The following is a 21,603-nucleotide window of genomic DNA, read 5'->3' on the forward strand; positions in this document are numbered from 1 at the left end:
CTTGCTGGGTTTAGAATATGTGATGGTTTAAATGGGAATGTATTTTAAATGATAAAATTCATTTGCTGGAATCACAGCTTTTCCTTCAGCGTAGCAGCCCTTTACATCTTTTTTTTTCTTTTTGGATACTGTAACTAAACTGAACATTTAATTTCTAATAATGCCACCAGACAGAAAGCATAAATCCACCAAAATGCCATCTGTAGAGTCTCATAACCTCTCCAAGCACAGTCTGACTAAAGGACTTTGTAGCTGTCTGTATTTCACCCCCACCTGCCATGTAATTCCAGCTGTGCCCTACAACCTTTATCCACACGGTCTCGCATACCCATCCCTAGATTTAGGCTGCGTTCCCCCTATAAACTGAAAAGGGAGGGGGGTAAGAAAAAGATTTAAAGTTTTGGAAGTAAGTAATTGTGCTTGTCATTCTGATTTCGATCTGCTTTGCCTAGAGAGGCATCAGACATACCAAACTTCAAGCACATATCTGCTCTGACCTTAACTTTTAGGTCTAGTTTTACTCTATTCCTTCTCCTTATTCCTTTATCTCTATCATTGCCAACTATGGTTTTTCTGTACTGCAGACCACCCAGCCATCCCCTTGCTTAAAGAGCCTTCAGTGGCTGTCTATCAGCCAATGAGACCTGTGGAGTTTTTTCCTTTGAAAAGTCCATGCACGTGCAAAAGTTGGTATAGATTACAGGTTAAGAAACTTTGAACTACGAAATACAGTCTGAAATATGTATTTTTAAGGCATATAAAGGCCCTTGAGATCTGCCTCCTGCCTATGTTGCTATCATCAGCACCCACTGCTGTCATGATTGCACCCGGTTTTGCTACCATACTGAATTGCAGAGTAGTTAGGAATGTGGCCTCTGCCTGGGCTCAGATCCTGCAGTGTTCTAGAAGGGTGTTATTTAGCCTCTGTGTGTCTCAGTTTGCTCATCTCCAAAATGACAGTAAGACAGTATATACCTCATAAGGGCTCTTGAGGATTAAATGAGTTACTACATATAAAGCACTTAGAGTCATACCTGGCACATAATACACACTGAATAAGCATTAGCTACTCAGTTTTACATGTTTGCACATATTACTCTACCTAAAATGCCTCTTCACTTTCTAATCCCAGCGCCTTTTCACTGCTTCTAATTCTTCTTTCAAGACAGAGTCCCAGCTTTCCACACTTGCGAAGGCTGCCATGGTTTTCTGATGTGCCCTCCTACACTAACTCCACCTATTAGTGATGCTGTGTAGTGAATTTGTCATTTACACTTATGCCCATTTGCACATATGCTTCATAAGGTTACCAGCTGTTTTCCTCTTGTTCGCATAGTCCTTGGCTTTTACCGCTGCACCTGCACATGGCAGGCTCCCATCAAGCACTTGCCTAATGAATGAATGAATGAATGACTGCATGATGGAGTGAATGCATGAATACTTTCCCTTGCAGGGGGAGAGAGACTTGCATTTCTTGAACATAGGCTTGTGAGTCCTCAACCACATATTGCTAGCCTGGTGCTTGGCATGTGCTCAAAAATGCTTTCTGAATTGATCTGAAATATGTTCAACCTTGATTAAACAAAATACATTTACCTTTGAGTAAATGATAATTACCTTTTGAGAATCCTGTAGACCTTAAAAACAATGCAATACTACATATTTATTAAAATTTTAAGTTAGAGCTTTCCTCAAAATATGCTCAGAAGTTTGTGGACCAAACAAGAAGAAAATTTCCAAAGCCAGAGAACTTCTTAAGAGCTTTCCTCTTATGAAACTCCCAGCACAGCCCCTGCTCAGCCACCCTGTGCGTGCATCCTGCCTCATCACATGATACATATAAGAACAACACGGACACAACTTCTCTCTGTCTTGGCTGATAAACATTCACCAGAGAACACAAACTTCTCAATAGGGCAGAAAACAGGAAAAAGAAATGAAAAACAAAAGGAAGATTAGTTTGGTTCCGTAACTTTTTTTAAAAAAAGCACGTGAGGCCAAATCACTGGAATCCTGAAACCAAAGATGAAATGAAGCTCCACAGCAAACCAGAATTCTGTTCCTTCAAAGCTTATGCCTTTACAGAAATTCTGCTCTACAGAGGTCAACATCTAATGGGCATGAGATATATTTAGACAGCACAAATTAACTCCTTAAGTATTATGGCAACTCCACATCTGTCTTTGGGAGTACATACGTTAAGGAGCTATTAAAAACAAAAACAAAACAAAACAAAAACTAAATATAACTCAACAGTCCTGAGAGTTTATAATGCAAATACAATTGGTTCACCTGCATCCTTTTGATTCTCTATTTGAAAGAGAGAGCACAACAGGAGAGAAGAGAGAGAGAAACAAGAACACATATGCAGGATTAATGAGCAAGTGGACCAAAATGCCCCCCTCTTATGTGTGACACATGGTATTGGAAGGAAAAGGTTGCCCTTGGATTCCCACCGCCCCGAAGTGTGGGGGCCAGCAAAAAAAGGCTCCTTCACAGAGGTGGAAAATGCTGCACAAATAGAAAATTAGTAAAATCAAGTTTAATGTGAAATCAAGCTATGAAACATACACAAATTCTCCAAGTGACAATTAAGTCATATGTTCTAGCCAGAGCTTAGAGGATAAGGACAAGTCAAAATCTCCAAAGAGAACAAGGAAAAGCTTCCCAGCTTGAGAGAGAATAGAGAGGAGGCATATAAGGTCTAATTTATAGAGAGTGGACCACCTTGTGTGATCTTATACCCACAATAGTTTGGCATTGGAAACATGGAAAAGAAGGCATGATTTTGCCCCAAGTGTCCTTTACCTGACACCTAACGCATTACTCCCAGCCTAGCTGCTACCTTTTGATTGTGTACCAGTGACAAGCACTTTACAAACTGGGGTTACACACAAGCAAAGTAAAAATGCATTCAGGTCACACACAGAGAATAACTGAAAAACTTACAGACAAATCTGAGTTTATCACAAACAAATGGCTTAATTGTCTAACCTGTTTTAGGCTGATAAAAAGTGACTGGACTTCTCACACTGGGTTTCACAGACAGAATCAACAGACAAGCCAATGCTAAAAAACTTGAAGCAAGGAGAGTGAGCTGGTTTGGTTCTGGATTTTCTTGAAATAATGAAAACAGAAAGAGTGAAGACAGCATGGCGAGGAGGTGGTAGGTACTCACGAATGGTTAAATCCATCACTTGGGAGGCCAAGCAGAAGACAGGATGCTCATACATTTCTCTCTTTTTCCCTATAAAAGAGGATTTGGGCATGCAAGAGGCTTAGGTCAGAGGTAAAGAGGTTAAAGGTCACAGGTTAGAGGAAAATGTTACATTAGCTCAAAGGAAAATAGCCACAGAGTATTTTGGGATAAACATAGGGTAAAAGAAAAGGGAGTTTCAAAACTGGAGGTCTACTGGATTAACCATTCAGCATGCCATGAGTCACGAGAGAGATTGTGACCATGATTTTACACGTTTCTTTAGAATTGTTTGCAAGAAAACAATGACCAAAAACATCATGAGTAAAGGGAAACAGAGTTTCATTGATTTAAGGCTCCAAGATACTAAGGATTTCAGACTTTAGTATCTAAGGCTCTTGAGGTATTTCTTCATAAACATAGTCTCCAGCAATATTACTACAACTTCTTTCCAAAATTCTCAGGGAACTAAGCTGTTAATTCTCATAAAGGGGCTCAAATGTAAAAATGGGAGCTTTCTTTTCTGCATGTAGGATCAGAACCTTGTAAAAGAAAGTTGTCTGGTAGTAATACCTTTAAAGCTGCAATGTCTCAGCCTACAGTGGACTATGTTCATGAAAGAAAACCTGATACATGCAGCCAGAGGATGTTGGGTTGTCTGAATTAACAATCCCAGCATGCTTTGAAATTGGTGTCACAGCCACTTTTGCAGAGATAAAGTCAAAAAGTGGCTGAGCCAATCACGGACAAGGAAGGAGAGAAGCAGAAGAGAGCAGGTAGTGTGGAATGAGGTACTTCTCTGAAAAGAGAGTTGGAAAAAAAAGATTGGTTTCTTCAAAGACTCCCCAGACCTAAAAGTCACAGTGCAAAAGATAATTAACACAACCAAGAAGAATTGAGGCACAAAAGGAAATTACAGATCAGCTGATCTACTTTGGAAATGAATGCATTTTTACTTACAGATCTTAAAGTTTGTTTTTGGATATATTTATCTGAAAGAAGAGAGCAGATCTTACCAAAGGACTAGTAATAGCTAGACCAAGACCTATGAGGCAGCCACCATGGCAACAGAACGTTTCTTGATCCCACTCCATCTCTGGCTTTGCCTAGAATTATTAGGTACCCAGTTAATGTTACCAAATACAACCAATCATTCTGTTCGGGGAAGGTAAATGCTGGAACAATCATTTGCTAATATAGCCCTTTAACGATCTCCTTGTTCCTCTATTTTTGTCACTCATTACCAAGTCAAGAGTTGATAAACATCCTTTTAGTGCCCAATTCTTAAGTGTTTCTCCCTGGATGCATAACAATGAATTCATTACCACTGGTACACAATTTGCATTGTCAGACAGACAAAATTGAGAGAGAGAGGACATGTAATGTACAGAACACTGCGATTTGACATGGTGTCAACCTAATTCTCTTAGGAAACAAGGACTTTGGTGGGGTAAGTGATGGGGGTTTGGTGGTTGGTTAAGTTTTGTTTGTTTGTTTGTTTTTCCCCAGTCATGTCCTGAAAGCAGACATGGGCATTTGCTAGTTTTAGTCAGGTGCTTCACATGTGAGAGAACATCAGATTCCAGAATGCGGACACACTGAGTTTTGCACACAGAACTTCCACATGTATACACTTACACCACTGGTCAAGTTGGGTGTGGTTTTCAAATCACCCTATAGCAGCCAACAGGGTAACAATGAAAAGTGATTAATACCTTTGCAAATGAATAGGTCCCAAAGAACCATATTTTCTCAAGTAGAATTTATTCAAAGTGCCTTTCAGGTGAGTACTTGGTGGTCAGTGACCACTTCCCTAAAACTTGAGTGGGCTGTGGCAATAACCATCTTAGGTCTGGAGTAACTAGAATGAATGAGATCTAAAGCAAACCAGGACCCATCAGAGACAGTTGGAACCTAACCTGCCATCATATTTGAAACACTACCAAAAGACAAGGTACTTTCAAGGGGCGAGAAAGAGTTAAGCAAAATCTTAATGTTGCTTTATTCAATTCTTGTTTTACTTCCAAAGCTATCAACAGTAGACGCCAAACTGCTTTGTTTCCCATATTTAAAGAAAGTACAATCCTACAGAACTCTTTCACAGGGAAGGATTAGCCCCAGAGCAAACTCAGGGCCAACACAGACTCTCAGAAGGATGTTACTTATCTGATAGCATCCTATGTGCAATATTCTTCCCCTACAAAGACTATTTTCTGAGCTCCTGGTCTTTAGTTCATTGATTTGGCCACAGCCAGGGAAGCTTTCACATTTCAAGTGATTTCAAGTTTCAGCTTAACCTATTCAGATGGACCACTATTTTCTGGTGTCAGTCAGAAAAGACAGACACTTCCCCAGGGAGGCATAAGAAAATTTACATTAAAAATTAAGGATGGAAGAGAGTCTTACCTTCAATTTTGGCATACTCTGATAGCCGAGAATAGTTGACTAAAGCAGCCTGCTCTAGACATTTACGAATGACTGTTTTTACCTCTTCTTGTGGCACTGGGGTAACGATATCTTTCATCAAAACCTTTAGGTGGAAAAAAAAATTATTCAGGTGGTTCAACCAGATGTGTTACTCATTTATACTTGTTAAAGAGTTCAAGTTTAAAGTTAGTTGTGAATGACTTAATACTGATTAAGATCCATCTTTAAAGAGAAAACACAGAATTGTAATATACAGTTAGGATGGCAAAGCCTGTTCATGCAACAGGGAAGGACCAGGAGCCATATCTTCAATATTTGCTAACTATTTGGAGTCTGGAAAGAAAATATTTGGAATTTTGGCAGTTTCCTCATGTTTATTCTGATATTTGGTGAATGGTAAACAAAGCCTGAAAAAAAATTACAAAGTGGGTCAATTCAACCATGGTGTTTCATTACAATTACGTGCATGTCTCTGTATGTATGTAATCTGCCTTTCACTTTCAATCTTACCCTTTCCAAGAGTGAGAGAGTAGCTTTTAAAGCACCTTCAGGTCGACCAAATGGAAAGCAATACCTAAAAAAGACAGAAAACTTCTTCAGGTTGCCCAGATATGTTACATTTTAGCATGAAGTATGCTGCACTTTGATTCCTATAGCAACTCTCTGAGGAACAGGAAATGCATTTTTATTTTGTCACATTGTGTTATGTTAATCTGAATTCACACCATATATATGTGTATATAATGTATATATGTGTATGTGTGAATAATGACTAAAGACAGACTCTGCAAATGTCTGCAGCAGAAAAGAATATTTAGAGTGATGACATAGGCTCTGTTTAGATTTCTATTGTGAAGGAGAACCATTTGTTGCTCAAAGGTGACCTTATAAATTATGATAGAGACCAGCATTAAAAAAATATTAGTTGAAAAGGTTAAAATCCAAACACACTTAGTTATATCCTCAAAGGATTAATATAGGAAATAAAGGAGTGTATTTTGAGCAAATCCATGATTCTGCTAATCGTCCTTCTTTGACTGTGGTTTTTAATTGTTATTTGATCTTTTTGTTATTGGCAAGATGTCTTGCATTCAGTATATAATCAATAAGGATTTGTCCAGGAGAATTCTGAGAGCACAGACAGAGCTATGCTAGGTACCACTAAGGGCTCCATTGACCATTTCAGGCTGTCCAGCCCTTCGGGACACTGTTCTTCATGGAACAAAGGGACCAGCAGAGGCTAAACTTGGACTATCCTATGCGCACGTCCTACGTCTTCTACTTGCCAGTGGGGTGACCTACGGCAAGCTCCTTAACACTCTCAGCCTCAGTTTACGCCTTGTTTAAATGGGGGTTATAATAAGCATCTTAGAGAATGGTTCTGACAATAAAAAAATGAGTTAATGCTTATCCAGCCTGTATTCCTGTACCTGACACATAGGCAGTGTTTAACAAAAAGGAACTGTTATGCTATTATAAATGTAATTACTATTTTTGAGTTACTATTTCAGGATCTCTGGTCCAGAGCCACCAGTGTAGCATTAGAAACGTCTAATTGGCTCCAAGGGAAAAGTGAGCTATGTGTTACAAGGTGTAAGCGTTGGACCTGCTGGCTGTCTTGAGTGTGCGGGGAGGACTCCGTCTGCCAAAGCTGATCCAAGTCTCTTTCTTTACCTGCCCAGTCAGCCAGCCCTGTTTCTGAGGCAAAGGGGAAGGTAGAGGCTCTCCAGGGGGCACCACTGCCTTCCTTCCCTGTTCATGTGCTCTGATTCACAGGATTTTCCACTGTTTTATTTAGAAAACTTACAGAAATTTCAAATACAACTTAATAGATTTTTTACAAAATAGATTGATGACCAGGGTCAGCTTGCACAAGGAAGACTTTATTATTTTAATGGAAATAAAACGAACTTAAGACTTCAAAGTCTCTTGGCTATTGTGGAACCCTGTTGGTTTGTTTTCCTGTTCAGTTATTTATACCCAGTGTGTTGCTGATAGATTTACTGATTTAGAAAATCAAGACCTTTATTTGCCCATCCCCAGTGTCATCCTCCTAATAAGCCCCTCCACCCCAGATCCTTACCTAAAATGTGTAATCTGATTTTCCAACAGAACTCGGAGTCTCTCTTTGATTTCTTCAAAACGTTCCTTTTCTTCCACCGTCACAGTTCCAATTCCATCGGGCCTAAAAGAAGACACGGCATGAAGTGATGGGAACCTCACGTACAAACACCACCAAATCAAATCTCTAGCAGGAGGAAACTGGCCATTTTAGAACAATAACTACAGTGATCAGTGTGACCTTAAGAGAAGTTCCGCTTTTCAGTGCTTGCTACTAAAGGGGACGGGGTGCTTTAGGGTTACCGTACGGAGACATTTGCAAAACTATCTCTCGTCTATTGTGAAACGGTAAAATGTACAAACTGGTGGCTTGAAGGTCCAGTTTCTGGACCTGCTATTTGGATCACAGCTTTAAAAATTTTAAATTACTTGCCAGCATTTTAAAAATTAGGAATGTTTTATAATTCTCTTGAAAATGTGAAACAACTGACGTTAATTGGCGAGTGCCAACTAACAGCTTATTCCCTAGCTGGGGCAGGCATTCACCAGGTCCACATCTCTAATTTGCATCACCTGTCTCTCTTGTAGGCACTTAGATCTGGGACACATTAATTACATACACAAATACCTATGAAAACCAGCGGCCTTACAACTGTCTGTCTTTTTCAGTACTAAGTGTTCTTAAATGACTCAGTTTCTACCTTATAATTATAGATGTTCAGATTAATTTATGCACTCATGTATTAAATGACAACAAATTATAAGATGTTGCTGAAAGAAACTGAAGAAAACACAAATAAATGGAAAGATATTCCCTGCTCATGGATTGGAAAAATTAATATTGTTAAAATGTCATACTGTCCCAAGCCATCTATAGATTCAATGCAATCCCTACCAAAATTCCAGTGCCATTTTTCATAGAAATAGAAAAAACAATCCTAAAATTCACGCGGAACTACAAAAGGCCCAAAGAGTCAAAGCAATCCTGAGAAAGAAGAGCGAGGTTGGAGGCATCACAATTCTTGGTTTGAACTTTATTACAAAGCTATAGCAATCAAAACAGTAGAGTACTGGCATCAAAACAGATGCACTAACCAATGTTACAGAATTGAGAGGCCAGAAATAAACCTTTGTATATACAGTCAAGTAATATTTGACAGCAAGTCCAAAAATACTCAATGGGGAGAGGATAGTCTCTTCAATAAGTGGCATCTGAGAAAACCGGATGGTCACATGCAAAAGAATGAAACTGGACTCCTATGTTACACCGCTCACAACAATGAATTCAAAATGGATTAAAGACTTAAATGTTAGGTCTTATACTGTAAAAATCCTAGAAGAAAACATAGGGAAAAAGCTCTTTGACATTGGTCTTGGCAACCATTCTTTTTGGATATTATACTAACAGCTCAAACAACAAAAGCAAAAAGCAACAAATGGAACTGTATCAAACTAAAAAGCTTTTGCATAGCAAAATAAACAATCAGCAAAATAAAAAGGCAATTTACAGAATGAGAGAAAGTACTGTGAACCATCTATCTGATGAGGAATTAATATCCAAACTATAAAAGGAACTCATAACACTCAATAGCAAACCCCCAAACAATTTCATTAAAAAATGGGCAGAAGATCTGAATATTTTTTCCACAGATAGACAAATGCCCAACAAGTACAAGAAAAGATGCTCAACATCATTAATCATTAGGAAAATGCAAATCAAAACCACAGTGAGGTATCACCTCACATCTATTAGAATGTCTACCATCAAAAAGACAAGTGTTGGTGAGACTATGAGAAAAGGGAACACTTGTGCACTGTTGGTGGGAGTGTAAACTGGTGTAGTCATTATGGAAAATAGTGCAGAGGTTGCCTAAAAATTAAAAGTAGAATTACCATTTGATCCAGCAATCACTTTTCTAAGGAAAAGGAAATTGCTATCTTGAAGATATATTTGACCCTCATGTTCATTGCTGCACTATTTACAATAGCCAACTGAAACAACCTAAGTGCCCATTAGCAGATGACTGCATAAAGGAAATGAATGGATACATGAAGTGAAAGGAATATATGTGATGGACTATTGTTCAGCCATAAAAGGAAGGAAATCCTGCCTTTTGCAACAACATGGATGGACCAAGAGGGCATTATGCTGAGTGAAATAGGTCAGAGATGTATGCTGCCACTTACATGTAAAATCTGAAAAAGGTGAACTCATAGAAACAGAATAAAATGATATCTGTCAGGGCCTGAAGGGTGATGGAAATGAGGAAGATGTTGACCCAAAGGTTACAAACTTCCAGGTGTAAGATGAATAAATGAGATGAATAATGTGCAGCATGGTGACTATAAAGAATAGTATTGTATTTATATATTTGAAAGTGGTTAAGAGAGTAGATCTTAAGGGTTACCACCACATACGCACAAAATGGTAACTATGCAAAGGGATGCAGATGTTAATTAACCTTATCGTGGCAATGATTTCACAATATATATGTGTATCAAGTCATCATGTTGTATACCTTCAACTCGCACATACTACATGTCAATATCTCAATAAAGCTGGAAAAAAGAGAACAAGCTATATAGGCTGTTTTCCCATCTTAGCAAGCTATTGCTCCTTTTAATAAAAAGAAGGACTTCAGCATAAATAAATGAATCTCAGTTGAATTACAGTATTCTCATGTTTCTAAATCACTGCTAGGTTCATGCACAGTTTCCCTATTTGCTTTGGGCCAATCATGTTGAAAATACAAAGGAGGGCTGCATATGTATAGCCCAAGTTTATCTGTATCAAATTAGACGTAGGATAATCTGACCCATTAAAAGACTTCAGCTTCCCAAATCCTGTAGTGACTTGTTTTGACTACTGGCTGAGCCAGTTTGCAGATTGGTGTGTTACCATGAAACTTCTATTGGAACATTCTTCAGTTTGCAAATGCAAGTCATCTCGAGACCAAACAAATGGTCTTATTTATAGGCCTTCTCAAGGATCCAGCATAAGTTGGGAAAATCCTGTGTACTAGACCAGTCTGACTGCACAAAGACTTGGCAAATGATAGCAATGTACCTCCTGTTAGGGGTTAATTGGTCAGCTTCTCTTCATTTTAAACACTAAAAATGCCTTGCTTGAAAATATTTTTAAAAGTCCCCTCCCCAACTTTACAAAAAATACCCCTAAACAGTGAAATCCTGTAAAGGCCATTTCTTCACGTTCTCCTGAACTTAAAGGAAAAAAGAAAGCAAAAGGTAAATATCAGGTAGGTTGTTGCAATCTGTGAACATGCCCTTATTCTTACATTTTCTGGAAAAACCTCAGATGTTAATTTACAAAGTTTATTTGAAAAAAAAAAAATTAACATGAAATGTTCATGAATCTGTAGTTAAATCTCAGGATGAATTCATTGGCTCCCACAAAAATACATGTGACACTTTCTGTGGTAACTTCTCATGTTTCTGTTATAATCTACAACTTCCTTTAGCTGTGGCTTTTAGATTTGTTTACACAAAATTCAGCTTGCCAATGCACTGAACACATTTACATGACTGGTATGTGCATGCACACACTCGATTTGGGAAAAAGGGAGCCATTTTAAGCATTCTATTTCTTAGCAGGGAATCAACCCAGAGAAAAATGCTATTAAATATCATTTAAAATTCAGAGAGGAGTTTATAGATCACAGAGAAAAGCATGGAAACCATTTAACATGGGCAGCCCAGAGATGTCTGAAGCCATTGTGAGGAGAGAAACCTCTCTGAAGAAAATAATTCCTTTCTTAGGCAATTAGATAATTGGAAGGCAACTTTTAGACTTGTGCCTGTTGTGATAAAAATTAAACATTTAGTGTGTGCCTGACCTTCTCAGCTGATCCTCATTACAAAGGTATTACTATATATGTAAATTTTGATTATGTTTTCTTTCATTTTGTTCTGATGATTCACATTTGTAACTATAAAAGTGTCAATAGCAGCTTCTGCTTACCTGACAACCTCTTCTTGGACTACTTTCTGAATACTGTTAACATCACTATTCAAAAAAAGTAAATGACTAAAAATCACTGTTGTAGGCTTTTCCTAAATTTTCTTCTTAATTGCCTATGTCAGTTAAATAGGTTTGTTTTAAAATAAATGAAACAACTATACATCTGTAAGGCATGTGATACAGAGTTCACCAACAAAAACAGGTGTTAAAAAAATTGCAATTTGACATCAAATGCAAAGTAATTTATAATTGCCAGAATTGCTCTGAAATGGTCTGGGTAAGAGGGGATGCTATTTTGTAAACTGGGAAGACAAGCAGAAAAAATACAATTTGTCAAAGATCACAGGTTGTACTTATATCAGTTAAAAAATATCCTTTCTTTGTTTGATTTCACCTAATTATGTTTTGAAATTCTGTCAAACATTAATTTCTTTTCTATTGACCCCTATAATTAGTCAATGCTAATTGCACAGGTTTAGACAGATTTTTATGGAGCTACTGACTGAAAAATCCCGATTCAGTATTTTGGGGAACACTGTTCCCGTAGAAGCAAGAAAATACTTTTCCTAGAGCAATGATTCTCAAATGGGAGCATACCTCAGGCTCACCTGGAGGTCTTGCTTTGACCCAGGTTGCCGGACCCTACCCCAAGAATTTCTGATTAGTAGATTTGGGGTGGGGCCTAAGAATTTGCATTTCTAACACATTCTCTGGTGCTGCTATTTGGGGGACCACACTTTGAGAATTTCTGCCCTAGAACAAAAAACTATTTGGTGGGTAGTTTTCCAGTGGCTGAAAGGGCCTGTTTGCTTCAGAGTTCCCAATTTCCCTTGGGTTGGGGTGAACTTGGAATCAGAGATCTTCTCCAAGTATGTGGTCCTCTTATAAAGCTAGCAATCCCTCCCAAAAGTGGTATTTGCACTGTTTCCAGGGTGCCTGCCATTCCAAGCAGAGCTGGTTACAAAATAAATAGAAGAACTATACTGGGGTCTCTCAGTGGCCATGCTTTTTCTTTTTTTCTGGAAACATTTGGGGGTGACTCTATTATTGCCATAACACGGGCTCTCCATCTTGTTTCTTTCTCAATACTTTTAACAGTTAAGAAATCACAAAGAATGAGGTGGTTGGGAGGGAATGAAGCTTGTAGTGAGTAAATCCCAGGCTGACATGTGCCTTTACTCAAAATGCACATCTAGGAGCCTGAACACCCTGTCCTGTTAATGTCAGTAGTCAGGACTACTGTGTCTTCTGCTCCCTTTATTTTATTTTATTTTTTGCTTCTTAGTATCCATTGCTACTTTCTAACAACACCCACCTTTCCCTCTGAGGAATGACCAGTGGCTACATTGTGGGGTCTCGTGGGGGGAGGGTAAATTGAGGTGCCTATTCTCCTGCTATTAATGTTGAAGGCCTTCCTCCAAGCCTCCCTTTCATGGCCACTATACATCTCAGATGAACTATGACCTAAGCTCAGCCAAATGGACACTCTTTTCTAGAACTTTTATGTTGAGTAAATGGTGCAAGAATGACAGAAGAAACAGGTGGAAGATGTGGAACCCAGCAGCTGTGCCCTCACCAGGCTGTCCTCACAGTAGTAGCTCTTCACCTCTGGTTCCATGTTAGAGCCTCGCAAGGGCTTTTCCAGGTCCCATCGTCAAGCTGTGATTCAATATGTCTGCAGCAGGTCCTAGTGCTAGGCACTGGCAAGTTTAAAGCTCCCCAGGTTATCCTAAAGTGCAGGTAAGGGCTGAGAACAAGTGCTTTCATCCTGTTTCCTACTCTTTGTAGCTGCCTTGATCCCAGTTTTCCCTTCCCTTCCTTTGAGGCTCCCAGCATCATCCCAGTAAACTCTCTTTTGCTGAGATGATCCAGAGTTAGCTTTTTTACCTATATTGAACTTAAGTTTATAAAGCACACGTCCCTTCCTTTCCCATGCTCTCAATTTTAGTAGAAGCATTGACAACTTTGAACTTTGCTTTAGAAACATACACACAGACACAGACACAGACACAGACACACACACACACACACACACACACACACACACACAGGAAAATGTGTCCCTGGTCATGTCTGTTTCCACCTAACTGCACACTGGCTAACAACTCACTTCTTGTATATCATGATTCTGCAAACTTGAGATAATATGCAGGTCAAGAGCAGTCATTTTTGGAGCGCTGTCCGGGATAGGATGCTCTCCCACCTGGAGCCATCACTGGAGCCAGAAATGGGTCTCTCCAGCCACAACAGACTATATTGCATCTGACAGAGCGGGCATCTCTGGAATCCACCTTTCAAGTTTTCGGCAAACCATTTTCTCACTGTCCTTCACAAAGTTGACATTTTCGGCAGCATGATAGGAAAGATGTCATCTCGGCTGCTCTTCAAGTTCTTGTCACAGTGGTTAGCACCAGTTCTGTCATCTTTACTCTCCTCACAGCCTCTAATCTTGAGCCATGTCACAAATAATAATTTATCCAGAGTTGTGTGTGTGTGTGTGTTTGTGTCAGATTGAAAGTACCCTAACCCAGCTGCCCATCCTTTACATTAGTAGTCATGCAAATGATTCTCCCTTTCCCCAAACACCTCTGAGCTGGAGCCTATTTATTAAAACAAATGTAGGATTGATCCAATACAATTAAGTACTAGGTTTTTAATGGGAAAGACTTAATTTTGATATTTGAAATTAAGTGTGAACAAATGAGTCAAAGAAATCAAGCTGCAATGGGGTTTGTGGAAGTGTATACATCTATTTGGGGTGGTTAAATTGTCTCTGCACATCCAAGTGAATACACAGATTGCTAGCATTTAATTATCCTGCTAGCACGGTTCTCCACATTATATTGCAAGCTGGGTCACACAATGCTTGCTTGAAAGGTAAGATATCTTTACAAGAAGGCCGGGTCATCGAATTCAACACTTACAATGATTGATGTGTTTTGATATTGCATCTATTTGGTGATCAAATGCAGAATATAGGTGTAAAGAGAAATGTATGAATTCAACAAAAGAGGAAAGCGTGTCCACTTCTCTGCATACAACAAGCTTTAAGCTCCAAGCACTACCAACAAGGGGTAAAACTCCAGCTGAAGTGGGGATATACTTTCTCTCCAAATGCAAATGTCCGCATATGCTGGTGCAGGCACCGTAAACATGATATATTCTCTCTCTCCAAATGGATGCATGCCTGAAGACCACATTATGGATCCATGAAAATGTCCTTAAACAAGCATAATAACTGAATCCTACTTGCTACTAAATTGTTCCAGCCCAGAAACAAGAGACCTTAAAGAGCTAGAGTGGAACAGAATATCTTAGTAGATGTTCCTTGCAATGCTCCCTAAGTAGAATATTTAGACCAAGCACACTCTCTTTAAAAGAAAAAAATGACTTCTCCTAGCAACCCCTTTATCCTTACAACTTTTAGAATACCTTTGAATTTAATGCTAGCATGGAATATTTCCCTTTGTCTCTTTCAAATGGTTAATAAACTACAAATTCAAGATAGCGCCAAAGTATTATCATCTCAAAAAGAGACATCCCTGCTTGCTCATCTGGGTGGTTTGTATAATCTCTAGGTTAATTATAAATTGTAATTAGGACTCTCACATCCCATAGTCGCTGCTTCATTATTAAAGCCCAGCCTTACCCTTTCCTTCTCCTCCCCCTCCAGCCCATTGCCCTTTTCTAATTATGCCCTGATGCCCCGCGGCTCAGACACGCTGCTAAAACAAATATATCAAAGTGTTTGTATCACAAAGAGTAAAATAGGAAGTAACAACAAGCAGTTTCTACAATGTTACAAGTGTGCATGGAAGCTTCTAAAGGTTGGCTATTAGTCAACTTAAAAAAGGGGCTTGGAGAGGGCAAAATTATACCGTGAGGTATTTTCTGACTTGTTTATTATTTTTCTCAATATGTAACTATGAGCCAACAATATCAGAAGGTGCCCTCACTCTATTAGAAGAATGGGAGTGACTGAGAAGTCTCTCACTGCTGAACAATCTCTAAGAATGTGGATCCTATTAACATAGGACATTCAAAGTGGCTCAGGTTCAGACCAGGTACCAAATGAAGCAAGAAACCAACCGATGAATAGAAAAAATTGGTATAAAATGCATTCATTGCAGGAAAGCAGATCATTTTTTCCTGAGAGAACACTAATTTCCAAAACCAGTATGATAGAGGATTTTTCTTTGAGGACAAAGAGCATAAGAAATGAATTGCTTTATTTCTAGACAAACATAGGCAATTAGGCCTCAGATTCCACACTGAACACCCCGTGTATAAACTGCTAAGTGGTCAGACCAGTAATATGAGTGGGTTTTGGTATCACACCCACCCTGAAAAGGCTGTGACATTGGGAAATGTTTTTGCACCAGTGAATTCAATGACCACAAGATGACACACTGTTGGAATTTTAGAAGAGAAATGCACATTATTTGATGGTTTGCTATGGGCTAGAAAGATTGCACTGACAGGATAGATAACTTGGTACATTTTAGAAGATTTTATGTCTGAGTTGTAAAATCTGCTATTGTCATGGGGCAAATTTCTCTCTCTCAGGAAGAGTCACGTGGGTTTAAAGTTAGAATACAAGCTCTACAGACAGTTCTTCCTTCAGATGCAGACTTTTACTTGAAATGTGTTTGGACTTTTCCTCTCTCTCTTGCAAGCCTTTCCTGTTAGGTAAAGCTTCTTCTTGAGAATTTAGGGAGCATGATGCAGCTACATGCAAGGCCGACATGGACTCAGACCTGGAAAGGCAACTAGCTATGTGCTCGTGTCCTTAAGTGCAATAATGTCTTATGTCAGGGTGCAACCTGAGACCAAGGATGTGGGGTCACTGTCATCCCCCATCCAGGCTGCCCACTATGTTCTGTATTCAGAGGTCAGTAAAACGGAGCTATCCTTGCTGCATAGTCTTCTCTCTCTCTCTTTTGGGAAGGGAGAACTAAAAAGCACCAGACGCAATGTCATTATGGGTATATGTAAGGGAGAGAAATGGAGAGAAAGGAAGAGAAAGCAGAGAGGAAGAGAAGGGAGAGAGAGGCAAGATTACAGTGAAAGGAATAAAAAATATACATATGCAAAAATTACTCATTTACTTCCAGGCAGGTATTCACAAAAGAGACATAAGAGAAACTTACGTGACGTGGACTGGGAGTGAGGGACCAACAATGCAGGCAAGTACGTGGTCAATAAGGCACCTGCTGTGGTCCAGGGGAAAGAAGACAAAGGTGTGCCCTCTGGTAGGCAGTGGCATTGAGGAGAGGGAGAAGTGGATGGGCTTGAGACACACTTACAGGCGTTGGCGGGGCACGGGAATTGAATCTTTGTGATGTGCTGAGGCAGAGAGTTGTCAGGGATGGCTCCCAGGTTTCTGTCTTGGACAGCTGAGTGGCTGGAACCCCTTACTGTCTTAGGGACTCTGGCGGAGTAACAGGAGAACGCTGAGCTCCCTCTGATTGTTCAGTTACTCGAATCTAACCCGTAGGGATCACATGGTCTCTGCACACAAGCAGCACCTTGGCTCCAAATACATTTCCCCAAAGAATCCTTGGACGCATTTGCAGAGATTTTTAGGACTCGTGCCCTCTTACATCTGCTTGCAGACTCATTAATCTATGCAGCTTACTTTGGATTGGGGTGGTTGGCATTACGGATTTGTTCACTGCTGATACAATGTACTTTCCACACAGGCCATATGTGAGGAGCAGCACTGGCATTCAAAAAATGTTAAATAATAATGTAAATGAGAAAAATTTCCAATCCCAATAATAAAAGGATCCAAGGCACATTGACGCAACTTGCAGTCATCGGAGCTGTTTGATTGCCTTGTCACCGTGGGACAGTGACCAAAGAGATGCTAATCTAAATGTCATCTACAAAGAATACTAAAAATATTATGGTGAAAATTAAGTACTACAACCTTAGGAGCTGATTTGAAAATTAGAAGATATAGCGATTTACATCTGTGGATTTTGTGATCGCCAAGTGCCACCAGCTGAACATACTCACATTTTCCTTTTCTTTCCTCTCTGAGAAAATGGGTTCAGTTTTAAAGAGCTGGCTGGCCCAAACTCATGTTCCTTCAGTCAATGGTTCTTAAATGTTGCTACATATTAGAATCACATTAGAACATAATGGTTAGGCCATTTCCTAGAGTAAAATCAGAACCTCTGCAGGTGGGGCTAAGTCATCAGCATTTTGGGGGGCCTCCCCAAGTGATTCCAGTGTAGCCAAGTTTGAGAAGCAAGGCTATAAATAAGTGGGATCTGTAGACCAAATCCTTAGAACTACCTGGGAAGGAACTGATTGAAAGTGCAGTTTCCCAGCTCCATCTAAGACTTGCTGAATCAAATTATTTGAGGATGGGACTTAGTACTCTCTGTTAAAAAACAAACAAACAAAAAAACTCCTTGTGTGATTCATATGCAAACTAGAGTGTGAGAACCACTGTACAAGTTGAACATCAGTGGTGGCAACTATTATGCCTTTAGACACAGAGTAAGTCTGTGTAAAAGAAACAGAAAATCCAGGCAAAAAGGAGAAATGTCAGCTCATCATTTTGGGGCTTTGTTTGCAGGGGGCTATCTTGTGCACTGTAGGATATTTAGAAACATCCCTGGTCTCTACCCACTAGGTAACAATGGCACCACCCTTTCCCAGTGTGACAATGGAAAATATCTCCAGACATTGTTAAATGTCCCCTGGGGAAAAAAGATCACCTCCAGTCAAGAACCACTATTCTAAAAGATGCCAAACATATGGCTGGTTCCATATCTTCTGGGGCTTGGAATTGTGAACAGCAAATATCTTCCTGATGGACCAAAATGTGTCTACTGTTGATTAGATGTTTGGATTTGCGTAGGCATAGTTTTTCACAGAGATGTGGCATAGACTTCCAGAGAAGGTGGGAGAAACTCGGTCATTAGTACCTGAGCAGTCACTAATGAGTTCTTGTCTTCAACTCTGGCTCTGACTTTACCTTGGGGATGCTGAGTTATTAATGGGAAGAAAGTTAGTAATTAGGTAAAAGGCTATCTTCTACCTAATTTGAAGCTGGTTGTGCGATGGCAATAGGAATGGGCTCCATTGTTCAGTTAAATTCAGTTAAAAGTCCATTTGTTTTCATAAGTCATAAATTCCTTCTTAATCTGGGTCAAAGAATAGATAATGTCTCCACGTGCAAACAGTATTCACTGCTGTGAAAGAATTTAGGAAATGGTTTCCACGATACCAAAAGGCTGTGAATTAGTGTTCACAGGAGACTCTCTCCTCATGTGGTCTCAAATTCCACATATACTCTGGCTTTCTCCACCAGACCAAGATTACCAGATGGGCCAAACTGATTTTGGATATCTTTAGGGCAAAAATGGAAAATTCTTTCTTAATTCATTTGACTTCTATAGTATCTCATCTGGAAACGTTGAAACTCATTAAATAGCTGAATTTGGCATCCCATACCCTACCCATGTGCTATTCCTGGGCAGGAAGTAAGGCAGAGAGATTACAAAAGCGAGGTTCAAAGTCAGACAATCCATGTTTGAATCGGGCTCACACACCTATTTGTTATTGATCAAGTGACTGGACTTATCTGAATGTCATCTCCCCCTGTCAGATGAGAATAATACTTCTTATCTCATAGGGATCTAATAAGGATAAAATGAGATAATGTATGTGAACAGCACTTAATACAGTGTCTGCCATATAATATAGCAAGCCCTTATTAAGTGGCAGTGATTATCTTTATGTTAATTAAACTTTACCTATGAAATTTTACAATGGAGTATTTCATTTGTTGTTATAACTCATAGAAGATAATTTTAGAGGTTGATGGGGTATTACAGATGTTATGATTCTATGTGCTCATTTTTCAGATGAGAAGACTAAGACACAGAAATGAGATATGATCATCTTAGATTTATGTGGATAAAAAATCATATTTTTAGAATCTATGTACAGTACTGATTTTGGACAAAGGGGAAGAACTTTGAACTCAGGTTAAATGGGTTTGCCACTTAATTTTCAGTCATGTAGTTTCATCATCTGCAAATCAGTGTAAAAACAGCTAACCTGACAATGTTATAGGAAATGAGACAGAATGCATGGAAACACTTTGTCAGCCACAGAATGCTACACAAGTGGTATTTAATATTATGATTTCTTCTTCATTAAAATAATTCAATGCAAACACAGACCCTGGGACACATAAGCCTCTTAAAGTACCATTCAAGATCCTTCTGAATAGTTTTTCATGCCCTGGAAGAGGTCAGGCTCCAAGTGTGGCCATTTATTCTCTGCTCTGTTTCAAGACTGAGTATGCAGCACCTTGGACAGCAGCCAGGGAGCTTGTCTCAGGCACCTGCAACATTTCTTTTTGCATTTTCTTACTGGCTACAAGCTGCTGTTGCCTTGCAGTCTGGCCCTCACAGGGAAATAGAAACAGAAACTTTATGTCACCTCCATCCTTACATACATCATGTTCAGAAGATGGGGGTCCAAAAGAAACCAGGCCCTTCTTTGACCTTCATTCACTATTGGACCCGTATATACTGACAGACAGCCTGCCACATTCTTTACACAGTGAAAGTTGGTATTTTCACTCAGCCTGCCTACAAGTGAACCGACCATATATATTTCAGGACTTAGAAATACTCCAGTGAATATATTCATACCAAAGCATAAAGCTCACCTGCCTGTGAACTTGTTGTAGCTTAGCAATGCCAGGGTCCGAATATCAGTTTCAAAATCACAATGACAGAACTGAAAATGTTTGTGTTAATTTGAGGTGAGTGTAGGGAGGGTGAAGAAGGACATTGGATAATGGTGGAGGTAACTGTAAACCTAGTTTAAAAGGGAAAAAAAGGCCACCAATTTGCCATTTTATCACTTCACAAAGAGAGCATCCCTAAGGACATAAGAAATAGGAGAGGACAAACATAATTTAGAGCTTAAAATTGCCCTTAAGCTGAGCTCATTATTAACTGATTTTGCTAAGGGCCATTAATTTAGTGATAGGCTTTATTTTATGTCTTTTTTATACATCATTATTTGGAGATAGATTCCTTTCATGAGATAAATATGGAACTGAGGGAGGTTTGCCGAAAATGACAGAGCTACTATAAATGTATAAACCCATCTTATGCCAACCCATTTTATTTGCTCCTTTAACATAATTTCAAAATTATAAAGCATGGGTTGCTTATTATGAGTGACTTGGTAAGGTACCAGACCCCTAACTAGATGCCACTAAAAAAGCAATCCGACTTATGATTCTGTGCATATATTGCTCAGTTTTTTTCAATATGAACATGTTTTAAGAGTCACTAGACACCTCAAAATCAGTCCTAATACATGGTACTTTTGTCCATTGCTAGGATTTGTTTTAAAAGTGCACCTCTGAAAAACCTTAAAGGAACAGAGACTTCAGGAAAACACAAAGCTTGCTGTTTGCTAAGGTGGAAGCTGTGCCATAGATGAGGGGTAGGGGAAGGTCACAGACACTGAAAAACACAAGCCAATACACACATAACTTCTTACCTTTTGGACTCTGGATTTGCCTGGGTTTTGGGATCTTTTCTTTTTTTGGATTCCTTTTTGGTATCTTTTTTAGCCTCTGGTTCAGATGGGGAGGGAGGTTTGCTCCCTTCAGGGTCTGTATTTGGTAGCAGCCCACTAAGATATACATGCATTTGTTGACTTTGGAGAGGGGGTGGTCACATGGGACATGCACAGAGTGTGGCCAGGCACAGGAGAATCAAGAGCAAACATACATGCACAAACAAAAGAAAGAAAAAGAAGGATGCATCAAACAGCAAGAGCAAATGCATTCAAACTAAAATAATAAGCAAAAAAAAAAAAAAAAAAGGATACAAACTTGCATAAGGAAAATCGGAACTGAAAAGAAAATAAGAAATCCAAAACTGTTTCCATG

At 39.3% G+C, this 21,603-nt stretch overlaps 1 protein-coding gene across 7 annotated transcripts in view; it reads right to left on the minus strand.

The window, feature by feature from the left end:
* Positions 1-21,603, minus strand: part of CADPS (calcium dependent secretion activator) — a 428,787-nt gene that overhangs the window by 109,817 nt on the left and 297,367 nt on the right. For 2 of the 7 annotated variants that reach the window (XM_073230821.1, XM_073230816.1), the window contains exons 14-17: positions 7,707-7,808; positions 6,134-6,197; positions 5,603-5,726; positions 3,179-3,247 (exon numbers count right to left, since the gene is read on the minus strand). In XM_073230821.1, the coding sequence (XP_073086922.1) occupies positions 3,179-3,247; positions 5,603-5,726; positions 6,134-6,197; positions 7,707-7,808 (359 nt within the window). Of the gene's footprint in view, positions 1-2,292; positions 2,311-3,178; positions 3,248-5,602; positions 5,727-6,133; positions 6,198-7,706; positions 7,809-21,209; positions 21,369-21,603 lie in introns of all 7 variants that reach the window. The other 5 variants (XM_073230822.1, XM_073230818.1, XM_073230820.1 and 2 more) reach the window with 4 other exon arrangements.

This window comes from Manis javanica, chromosome 3, assembly GCF_040802235.1.
Source record: "Manis javanica isolate MJ-LG chromosome 3, MJ_LKY, whole genome shotgun sequence".
Classification (NCBI taxonomy): domain Eukaryota; kingdom Metazoa; phylum Chordata; class Mammalia; order Pholidota; family Manidae; genus Manis; species Manis javanica.